The 12105-nt window shown below is 38.7% G+C and overlaps 1 protein-coding gene across 1 annotated transcript in view; it reads left to right on the top strand.

Moving 5' to 3' along the window:
- Positions 1 to 12105, top strand: part of MYCBP2 (MYC binding protein 2) — a 172002-nt gene that overhangs the window by 13691 nt on the left and 146206 nt on the right. The window contains 1 exon segment of the mRNA XM_041419961.1: positions 10303 to 10378. Within this exon segment, the coding sequence (XP_041275895.1) occupies positions 10303 to 10378 (76 nt within the window).

Genomic DNA, 12105 nt, shown 5'->3' with positions numbered 1-12105 from the left:
GAAGTACTATCTTATTTTCCTGTCCTGCCTGCAACTGTGCAAAGAAGGCGAGGTCAAGCAACTGCTTCATGGAGGTATTTTTCATGAAGTATTTTACAAAGCAATAGTTCTCTTTTCAGATACATTGTAAAATTCAGCGCAACTAACCAGACTTTGCATAAAGCATTTTTTTCCTCAGGTGTTCTGTAGATTCCTTTGCCAAATTAAAGTGAAAAGACTTAGTGTATTTCTTTCTTCAGAAATCAGTATTCTTGGGTTTTTTTCTGTTTGTGTTTTGTAAAATTTTGGGTCTGTTTGTGATGTAAGTATATGGTATAGAATATACTTGATGTTATTTATTTCATAAATCTTGCCAGTACTTAGTTTGGCATTACACTGAGGGTTTATATATTTGTATGATAGGCATTTGTGTGCCAGCTTTCAGTTTATATGTGTGTATTTTGTTCCCTGTCAACTGTTTTATGGCAAGTCCTTTTGGAAACTTGATAGGTATTACTGTAGTTGATATGAAAAATGAAGCATTAAAAAGCTCTTGGAGCTATTGTTTATAAGCAGACATTTTGTTTATCAAGGCAAGAGCAGGTTGGGAGTTTGAGTGATATTTATTTTCCTTCTTTATTCTTGCAGCCTGATGACACTGTCCCTCCCCATGGTTGAAAGTGTCCTGGATGTTCCAGCAGTAGATTGAGGGATAACCATGTTGGCTACTTAGTAGGTATCTGCAAGGAAGGAAAGTTAACCATGGAAAGCCTTAGGAAAGTTCAGTTGCAGGGTGCTTCAACAACTTTTAAATGTCATGGAACATTTGCTGGGTCCTCTTGACTTGCACCACTTTGACACTAATTGGTAGATCTGTGTTGGTGTGAGTTAGATGGAGAAACACAAAGGCAAGGACAGAATCAGATGTTTGGTGTAGGCTGGACCTAACATTGGAACCATTTTCTGAACATCTCCCATTTTACAGTTAAAGATGCAATGTTAAAGCACGTACTTTAAAGCAGCTCATTCTGTATGCCAGCTTTGTAGAAGGTGTATAGCAATTTGTTTAGGTGAGTTGTTTACTTTGGGTTGCTTTATGGGGCTTTTTGTAAGGCTGTTTTTCATTACAGATGCTAGAATTCTTGGCAGCTGAAATAACAGTGCTGAGATTACATTGAGCTAGAAGAAATAAAACTACTTTGTTTGGAAGGACACAGTACATACTTAAATATGGGAGATGTTGTATGTAGAGGCTCTTAAAAGAAGTAGTTGCTTTCAAAAAAAAGTAACCATCCAGTTCATAGAAATAAGACTGCTGAACACTGAAGCTTATGTACATGTGGAGAGGTACCAAAAGAGGGAGTATGCAAGCAATAACTCCAATATGTTTTACAGCAAGGTTTGTTGGTTGCATTTTGTCAAATGGTACCTCTTCATCTCCTTGCCAGCATGCAGCCTCTATGTAGTTTTATTGATACTCAGTTCTCGGTCATAAAATCTCTTCTCTGTCTATAGGTTAGGCCATCGAAGCTCTGCCCACTTGCTTTGTTCTGTTTCTTATCATTGTCAACTCCTTCATGTGAGCAGTTGCTTGTATGTTCCAAACTTCTCTTGAACAACTTCTTTTTTTTTTTGTTCCCCTTTAGCTGTTTGCCAGATGCTTCTCAGTTGTTGACAGCAAGTTGGTATGTCTTTTAAAGATGGTCCCACAATTTTGAGATGTCCTCAGATCTTCTGAGCAGATTTGATAACCATTTTTTCTTTAGTATTCCCTTCCCTTTATTTTGATGCTCTTATAGTTGAACTTCTGTGGCAATGAGATATGTGTATAGTAAGTTTCTTGCTGACAAGTGAACTGATATTTATTAGCTGTAGTTCTCTGTGTTTGATATTAAGTTGCCTTGAAGCTCCATTCCAAATTTAAGAACTGTTCTGGAGCAATTCAGAGCATGGAGTAAATGGGTTGGGAAATAAGGAAGTCCAGCAGAGGCTGCAGTTACTTTTAAGTTGCTTTTCATAACAGCGGCTTCATGTTCTTTGTGTGATCAAGTGTCAGATAGATTACTTGTTTACAAAGAGAAGGAAAAAAACCTTTAAAATGCACATTGTTGTATTTCATCAGAAGAATGCCTTCTGATTTTCTGTACAACAGGAAAGTCTGATGCAGGTCTGATGTATCTTGTTATAGTAGATGAGTGAGTATATCAGAGCTCTTACTCCAGCCTTCACCTGGAGGGCCTGCACCTGGAAGCATGCACTCAAGAAGTGGGCCCATGGGAATCTCAAAAGTTTTTGTCAAGGCCAAGTGCAAGGTGCTTCACCTGGGTTGGGGCAGCCCTCGCTATTAACACAGGCTAGGGGATGAACAGGAACAGATGGAATAGGCCCCCACAAAGAAGGATTTGAGGGTAGTGGTGGGTGAGAGGCTGGAGATGATCCAGGCAAATCCCCTTCCGTTACAGGAAGGACATGGACTTGGAGTCCAAGGGAGGGCCCCCAAAATGTTTAGAGAGATGGAGCACCTCTCCTATGAGGAAAGGCTGAGAGAACTGGGATTGTTCAGCCTGCAAAAGAGAAGGCTTTGGAGTGACTTAATTGGGGCCTATCAGACATTTATGATTCTATGATTTTCAAGCAGGTGCAAGTAAGAAAAGCTACATCTGTTGTGTCATTGTCTAGACTGTATCGTTCCTCAGCTAGAGTTTTTAGGTGTGTTGCCTTCAGCCTGATAATTTGGCTGCCTCTGTTCTAGATAGAACAACTGTAAAGTACATTTAAAACTACACAGGAGCCCACCCTGGAGAGATGCTGTGGAATGGCTGTGGAGGGGGAAGCCTGTGAGAACAGGTAGTAGCTCTTGCTCTGCATCTGGATCTGTCCTAGGTCCTGAACTGTATAGTCTCTCTCTGACAATTTCAGAGTTGGAACTGAGATTGTAGATGAAGAAGTTAACAGAGGATGCAAAACTGTAGAAGATAAGATATAGTTAAGATTGTAAATGCTTAGCTTCAGAAAATCCCACTACCAAACCAGTAAGCAAAAATATAAAACCAGCAATGACTAAAAGGTACCTCATGAGAGATTCCACACATTCTATAAAAGTATAAAGTGATTGTGATTCAGAAGTAGCTGTGCTACTGCTGGAATGTTTCAGAATTTCATGTAAAATTGTGAGATTCTTCTCTGTAGGAAACCTGAAGTAATTCTTGACCTTTTCTTTGTATTTCAGCGTTGTGAGACTTTTTTCCACTTTTTTTTTTCCCCCACCATTTTCTGAAAAAGACTTGGTTGTTATGAGAAAATAGTGAAATTAGATGGTAATTATGTAAATGACTTATGACTTAGGCTGAACTGAGACTGCTTAATTGTCAGAAGACTCATTTTCCCTCAGACTTGGGAAAAAAATCAAACAAATTGCAGAAAAAGAGAAAAGTATAAACTGATTTTTCTGTAATGAAGATATGAAAAATAGCATTTAATTGCCATAAAGACAATTTTAAAAATACATCAGAAAGAATTCTCTTAGTAGGATTTCATAGAACATGGTGGGAGTGTGATCACTGGCAGTGTTTAGTATCTCTCCAGGGAAAAGAGATGTTGGGAATGCAGTGGAATTTAACTAGAATCATAGAATATGCTGTGTTGGAAGGGACCCTCAAGGATCCATGCCCACTTCCTGGCCCTGCACAGGACCATCCCTCAATGTTACGCTATGTGCCTGAGAGCTTTGTCCAAACACTCCTTGAACTGTCAGGCTTGGTGCTGGGAACACTTCCCTGGCGAGCCTGTTACAGTGCTGAGCCACCCTTTTGGATGAACCACGCTTTCCTGATATCCAGCCTAAACTTCCCCTGACTCAGTTCATGCCATTTCCTCAATTCCTCTACTGGTCACCAGAGTGAAGAGATGAGTACCTGCTCCTCCTCTTCCCCTCATGAGGAAGTTGTAACTGCTGTGAGGTCTCCCCTCAATCTCCTCCAGGCTGAGCAGTGACCTCAGCTGCTCCTCATGCAGCTTCCCCTCCAGACCCTTCACCATAGTCATGGCCCTCCTTTGGATGCTAACAGCTTAATGTCTTTCTTACATTGTGATGCCAAAAACTGCCCCCAGCACTTGAAGTGAGACTGCCCCAGTGCAGAGCAGAGGGGACAATCCCCTTCCTTGCCTGCCTGGTGATGCTGTGCCTGACACACCCCAGGACAGGGTTGGCCCTCCTGGCTGCCAGGGCACTGCTGACTCACAATCAGCCTGTCATTGACCAGGACCCTTGGTTCTATGATAGACCAGAAATGGAAATGCTGACCTTTTGGAGTTCTTTCCAGTCTCTTTTTACTGATTGTAGAGTACCTTCCATTTGACAAATTATATTTTAGTTTTCCAGCTGACATACCATGTGCACAAGCCTTTTTAAAAAGGTCTTGTTAAAGGTCCTGTGCAGTGCCCTTGTTGTACAGAGAAGCTCTTGATTGTTGTATGTAAGCATGTTATCAGTCATGCCCTTCTTTCTGTACCTGTCGGTGTTGGTTGTATCCAGGAAAGTGTGGATCAATTCAAGTGAGTGGATTGTCTTAATGCAGGCATATATTTTAAGTGTGATAAGGTAGTTTTCATCCCTCGTTCTCTTGTTAGCTTTGTGTACTATTGTAGGTTTGATTATGCTGACTAATTCCCATAGAAATTACTCCTGTGCCTGATTTTGATGTCAGTTTGCTGATCCAGATGGTGAACAGATGAAAAGCTCAGTATGCCTCTACTTGGAAGCATAATCAGAAACATGGCATAACACCAGGAGAAATGCAAAACTCGGAATGAGAAAAAATACACTCTTTCCACAATGCAGAAGCATGTTTATTGTACAGTCAAATTTTACTTTGTTTTATAAGCAAATGGTGAAGATCACAGAATAGTTGAAATTAGAAGGCGCTTCTGGAGACTGTCGACTGATCAAAGTAGGATCAACCAGAGCAGGTTGCTCTGAACATTGTGCAATTGTATTTTCACTATCTTCAAGGAAGGAGAATGTGTAGCCTCTCAGGGCAACCTGTTCCAATCTTTGACCATTTTTACAGTTCTTAGGTGTAATTGGAACTTCCTGTGTTGTTTTTTTTTTTTTCTCCATTATCTCTTGGCTTGTCACCGGATATTGCTTAGAAGAGTATGTTTCCATCGCCTTTGCTCTGTCCCATCAGAGGGAGGTGGAGATATTCACTTGGAGGCTGTTCCACCCCCACCATTCCAGGTTTTCTCTTTTCACAGCTAAACAATCTCTCCTTGCTTGGTTTCTCCTCATACAACAGAACCTCCAGTTCTTTAAGCATCTTTGTGACCTTTCTCAGGACTCACTCCAGTAAACAAGTGTTGTTCTGGGGCACCCAGAGCTGGCAATGGATTTCACTTTGGGCTGTTCAGAAGCAAATGCTTCCTGCATCTTGTCTAACCAAGCTGATTACCAGATACAGCGTTGCAAGTTGTGTAGAACATGAGTCAACTCCCCCGAACTGCTGGCATTGGAGGGCTCTTGTGCACTCTTTTCTCTTCAGGGAACTGTATCCTGTGGTTTCTTCAAGCAAGACTGATGAACAACAGGCTGTTCTTGAGTGATGAGATCTGTTCTTAGGAAGTCTAAGGTTGTGATCCTGCTTTTGTCTTACTGCCTTCTTTCAGGTTCCTGAACTTCACCTGCGCTGCCACTGCATCCAGTAAAAGGATGCTCTGACGAAACACTCTCAAACTTGATGATGACTACATGATACGTGTAGTGATGAGTGATAATAGCTTGCTGTTGTGGTCTTCTTGACAATGTGAGCTTGGGATTTCACTTTGGGCTGTTCAGAAGCAAATGCTTCCTGCATCTTTTCTAACAAAGCTGATCACCAGCAGCAGTAGTTCACCTAATGGAGGAAACAAAAGTATTGTTTGATACCACAAACTTGACTGTTTCATTTTCAATGTTTATTGAGTGGCTGCTGCCTTGTAATTTCCACAAGCCCTTGACTCTTAAGCGAACTGTGTTGAGTAAGCATTTATGGAAACCGAGTAACAGAATATATTTGTTATTTGTCTGAACACAGCAGCTCTTGGCTAGACCTGTCCTGTCAACAGTATACTTCTTCCCAAAGATGGGTAGCCCTTGAACCAGAGCAAGCAAGTTTAGACAAATGCACTGAGTTAAAGTCACTTGGAAGTCTTAAAAAATTGAGCATGTGTTAGTATGTAGTTTACTAAATTCACAAATTTTTCAAAAGTGTACTCAAAGATTCAACAGCAGAACAACTGTGTCTAATACTGTACTGGCTACAGTAGTCTTTGGTACCATGTTTCAGAAGCAAAGGTTTTAGGTCAGAGAGCACTTAAATAAGGCTTTTGTTGTTCCTTTTCTGCTTCAGCAGCAGAGATGGAATAATATTTTTTCCACTCATTGTACACGCACTTCGTATAACGCATGGTCTGGAAGATCTTATGCAGGTGTAACACTAACATAATTTTAGTTCAAGTTGAGTAATTCAATAACAGCATTGAGGGGAGGAACACACACTCACTATATAAAGCTTCCCTCTCAACTTTAGGCTTATCAATTACACCTTGAGGGAAGATGCTCTCTTTGCATTTCTTCATCTCTTTTAAACAGAGTAAGAGCAATGGTGTTGAGACAACTGAACAATGTTCTCCTAATAATGCATCAAATAGTCCAAGTACTAGCTATTGCTGCTTCTGGTTTAGAACAAATAAACTAAAGCATGACTTTACTTCTCCTACTACAGGTGCTACAAATTGCAGTCATGTAATATGTAATTTAAACAGTTGTTTCACCTATTTTAAATTGTCAAGCAACTGATTATTGCCCACCTTCCCCTTTCCCCTCCTTTTTTTTTTCATTTCTGCCTTTGTTTTGAGGCAATTATTTAATATTCCAGGGTTGAAGATTTTTGGTATTTATTTTATTCTCTAGGGATTTTTCTGTAAAGGCTGTAATAGCACCATTCACTCTTTCTTTGTGTCCATTTGCCACAAGTATTTTTTTGTCAAGGTGTCTGTATGTTCTGTGCTCATTTGACTTGTACTTGCTTTGTGGTCCAGTTCAAAACTTGGTCTCCAATGTTATAATGTTTTGAAGCAGTTTGCAAAAAGCCTGCCTGAGATTGCTGAAAATGAGTGCTTGTTTTCTGTGAGCTAAATGGTATCAACAACTGAGTTAGATAGTTGAAGGCTAAAGACCTTTTGCCAGCGGAAGCTGATTGTCAGCGCAGAGTACCAAGACCTTTACAAATGACAGCTAGCAGCAGCTTACAATTGTTAACCAGCAATAGAATTAATAATTTAGCTAAAAAATCCAGCTGAGCCATATCAGATCTTGTTAAACTTCAGGTAGTAGAGGAGTTGTGGTTATAATTAACACACGTGGTTTCCAACAGGAAATTACTCATGATCTGCTTAACATTGTTTTCCATGAATATATTTGCCCATGTTTTTCGGAATATTAAAACATCTTAGTGTTTTGGTATATGGTTTTAGTGTCCTTTTTTCTGAATACTAAAACCATCTTAGTGTTATGGTATATAACAGTAGAACTGTGAACAATCATATGTGTCTTTGTTACATGCAGATACATTGTGAATACATTAGTGTTATGCATAGTTATTGTAGGTCGCTCAGAACTATTTATAAAATTAGTGTGATGAGATATTTTTTATTAATTGCTTACTTGTTCTGAAGGTTTGTTTGGGTATGGAAGAAAGTATACTTTCCTCCTTGAGGTTTCATTTTTAGAAAATATAGGGACATAATTGTGGATTCTTACTATGGCATTTCTGTCCCAAACTGTTTCCATGTAGAATTATTCAAGCCCAAAACTTGCTGAAGATCAAGACTGCCACAGTGGAGCAGTTCAGACTGTGCTGCTGTTTGCAGCATCTTTAATGGTTGTTGTATGAATGAGGGAGATCTTAGCACCATCAGTAAACCCACTGCTGATCTTTCCTGTTTGCTCATTGGAAAAAAACATTGTGTAGGTGTGACAAATGAAGCTAATCTGCCAAATGGCAGAGGTTTTATTACTATGGAAATGAGCCTAATCTTGGGGGGAGGGAAAAGGCTTAATTTGGGGGTTTTTCAGTTGTATGCATAAACACGAAGAAATGCTTGCAAAAAGTACAGGGACTGGTCCAGTGAAATATTTACAAGATGAAAAAGTGTTTTTAATGTTTGCAGGCTGTAACAAATTTGGAGAGTTTTCAAGGATTTTGGCAGGAAAGATTGAATTTGAAATGTCTTGGCAACTTGAATTAGTATCTTTTAAAACAAAAAGAAAAAAGCTATGCTTATAAAGTTGTCTGTGGGTAAGTGCAAATCATACTGTGTTTAAAAGGCATAATTATTAGCACAGATAAATAAAGAGTATTGGAAGCTCAATTTCGAGGTTTGCAGGGAAATGTTTTCATGCTAGTCTGGGTTAAATAGGTCTGCTATGCCATATGGCTGTGGAGCTGCCGAATAATACCTGGAATGCAGTTTAAGTGTGACCTTGGAGGCATATGAGACATTTCTTCTTCCTCTTCCTAACAGCAAACAAGTATTGTTTTCAGCTTTGGTCAGCATCATTTATGTGTGGTATGGACTGAAAGAGCCCAGAGGATATTTTAGTCAGGACTTTTAAACTGAAAGTTGGGGTGCAAGTTTCATAAAAGGTCATTAGGTCCAGAGCAGAAGATTGAGTGGCTACAGAATGGAAAGGACTGCACTGTTCTTCATGTTTGACAGCAGAATAAGAATTAACTGCATTAAATGCTAATGAGGAAATGTGTCTAATTAAAGAAAAACTAAATAGTGAGTTAGACTATGGAGTTTCATTGCTGAAATTTGAGCAGTAAAGGTTATATGAAGTTTTTCTTCCTTGCTTCTTAAATAGCTTGTGTACTGTTACCTATTGAAACTTTACTGTTGGGGGAACCTTGAGCAGTCATCTCCATTCTCTTTGTAAGCTTTAACTTTCTGAGGATGGCGAGGGAATTCCCGCTCACTGAATCACTTCTTTTAACTCCAGGATAAGGGTGTTTGTTCCTTATAAGCAAAGTGGTGAGCTGGTTTGTTTCTGCAGGAAGTGTCTTGAGGAACATACCTTCCTCTTAATATAGGTCAAAAGAGGAAAAGTGGTGAAATTTCTAGGAGGAGGCTTTCTTGGAATACTCTGCAGGAATTCTTTGTTGGAGCTTGTATTCTCACTGCTGGCTGTTGGTCAGGCTTCAGTGTTTCCAGCGTTTAACTGCTGGACCACTATGCTTTTAGAACCTCAGCATTTTTATTTAGAACAATGTTGCTTGAATGAAATATTAAGGTTCTTCTGATTCTCAATCTGTTACTGAAAATGCAATTTCTCACTGCCTGGGATTTTCAGATATGATAGTTTTATTTTTCAACTAATCTGAACTGTAAGCTATTTGAGTAAAGTTTGTGGTACAAAGGAATGTTAGCTTTTGCTTGAAGTCCTGTGTAATGTGAGCTGTATGCTGCATAGGTAACATATTACTTTTTTTTTTTTTTTTTTTTGGTAGAATTTATAATCTGAAAAAACAGTAGGTTAAAAAACATGCATTTCAGAGTAATCTCAGTGATGGTGACAGAACAAGCATGTGAGCATATGGTATCTTTCTTGTATGATAGTTTTTGGTTGGTTTTTTTTTCCCTGGGTAATAAAATGAAGGAGAAAAAGAGTGTGGTAAGAATGAGGTGTGGGCAGGAGAGGATTAAATGAGCTTAGAGAAGTGTGTGTGTGCTAGATCTGTAATATAAAGGAATGGACATTAAGTCTATAATGTGAGGGTAGAAAAAGTCCAAACAAAAGGTAAAGAAACTGCAGTTTCTTCCATCAGTTGAATCTTCTGCTAAATGATATATTTTTAAACTTACTTTTTGTCTTGGAAGGCTTGAATCTTTGTGTGATTAAGACTTCACGAGGCAATGTTTTGTACTAACAGCTTGTTTTACTGAGAATTGTCAATAATTCTAGCATTGCTGTGGCACTAACAAACTTGTAATAGAAGCAATAGGGCAAGCCAATAGAAAGCTCAGGAACTTGTTTCTCTCCTAGTATATATTCTGCTTAAATTGATGAGAGTAAAGGTGCATAATTCAGTGGAACATTAGGAAAGCACAACTTTAAGTGCTTTGTATTCTGATTTATACTCTGAAATTATACCTGCAATTATTCCCTTTGCATATGAGGAAAAAAATTTAGAGCACTTCTGACATTTTTTCCCTCTGTGCTTATTACTGTGAGGTACAGAAGGGAGTTTATTTTGTTCTCATTGCTTTTTTCCTCTTTTTCAGAAGTAAGAAACTTTTTAGCAAGAAAAAGTTGAAAAGAAAACAGAAGACTAAATTGAAAGTGAAAACACGCAACAAGGTAAGCCTGTAACTAAGTTGACAAAGTCCTGACTCAAAAATGACAGTAACTTCAGTTGAGAGTAATGCAAGAACACCTAAGTGTGGCTAACAATGTGTTTAGAGGAGTTAATAATAGAACAGTATTGTCTGTTTATTGTATCCTACATGACTGTGATGCCAATGTTAACCTTATTCAACTGCTTTTGGTACTAATGTTCAACAGGAAATTATATGAACAGTGTTTTTAGTTCTCCAGTTCCTAAACCCTAAGTGTAGCTAAACATATTGGTCTTAGAGGTAAATTTTGAGATCTGTGTCTAGCAAACAGTTAGAGACTAGTGCTGCAAAGATTTAGCCATATTGGCTAAAGGAGAATGGGAGCATTCTGAGGACTCCAGAATTACCTCTGAAAATTCCTCCGTAATGGAAAATGGGGTAAATGATACCTAAGTGTTTCTATTAATGTTTTCTCCCCATGTAACCCCTGCCTTCAATCACTTTAAATGCATGGGAACCATACAGTGAACTTAATAAAAATGTTTACATCTTTATTCTTTAGAGAGCATAAATTTATGCAGAAACAGTGCTATTTTAAAATACTGCTGTGCTGCATTCTTTCTCTATTAGAGAGCTATTATTTCTCTATTTAAGCTACAGTCTTGGAAGGATTTTCTTGAAGGCTTGCTGCAGACTTGAAGGCTTGTAGTCAGTAAAGAGAAAACTAATTTTTGGAATGGTTCTGAAGGACAGAACTACTGAAATATCCAGTGAAAACACTTTCTAGTCAGCTGAATGTCCTTATAATACACATGCACTGTAGAACCACTTGGCCATCTTATCCCTATTTGCCAAACCTCATGTAGTTACTGTATCTCAAGACAGATGGCTTTGGAGGGTGAAGCAAACCCTCTATCTGTTCATTTGGTATTGACTTTTTGGAGACATACCAGATTATTCTGCTTATCTCAAGTAGTGCAGCTTCAGACTATGGTATAGAAGGAGCTTATCTTCATTTCTGTTCTCAGCACTGTACAGTAAAATATTTGTGGTCCAAACTGAATTTCTCAGTTCTTTCTTCAGTTGCTATAAGAAGTTTTAGCTCTGTCCTCTCCATGACTTTATCAACCCACTGTCAACAAAGAAAACCAAGTTAGAGATTCGAAGAAATATCACAGAATGTAGTTAGTTTGTGTGTTCTGTCTGGTGACGGAAACTTGCGCTTTTAAAATAAGATAACTCTTCGACTTTGATCATTGTTACACTATAAAGGGACCCTTGTCTGTCTGGTTGGTGGAGCCCTAGTTTTAATGCCAAGTAGAAGGCTAAATACAGAATGGATGTTGACAAGCTTAGCAGTCCTATGTAGTTCTTAAATTTAGTTGCATTGGATAAATGGAGTGTCAAGATCCTTTGGCCAACACAATGTGAACATACTAAAAGCTAGTTGTTGTGGGTAGTTATGGATATGGCACTAACTGATCATCTCCTCAACTCATCCCTGTGCAAGGTTGTTCTCAAGATTTTCTTGGGTTTAAGTCAGCTTCTACTTAAATCTTTGAAAGTTATAATGAGGTTTTTTTGTCTTTATTGATGCCGTTATCTAGACAATGTCTGAGGCAGACCAGGGCTGACCATTAGAACATTGGTCTTCATTCTGAGTGACTCGGGTATAGAAAGGCATTCCTGCTTATTTCAGCATGATAACAAAAAATTGTGTATTTCCTGAAAAATGTAGCAGAGAAGGGA

The sequence above is a fragment of the Onychostruthus taczanowskii genome, unplaced genomic scaffold, assembly GCF_017590055.1.
Source record: "Onychostruthus taczanowskii isolate IOZ18803 unplaced genomic scaffold, ASM1759005v1 scaffold62, whole genome shotgun sequence".
Lineage (NCBI taxonomy): Eukaryota > Metazoa > Chordata > Aves > Passeriformes > Passeridae > Onychostruthus > Onychostruthus taczanowskii.
The sequence above is the reverse complement of the archived record's forward strand: the minus strand, read 5'-3'. Positions and strand labels throughout refer to the sequence as shown.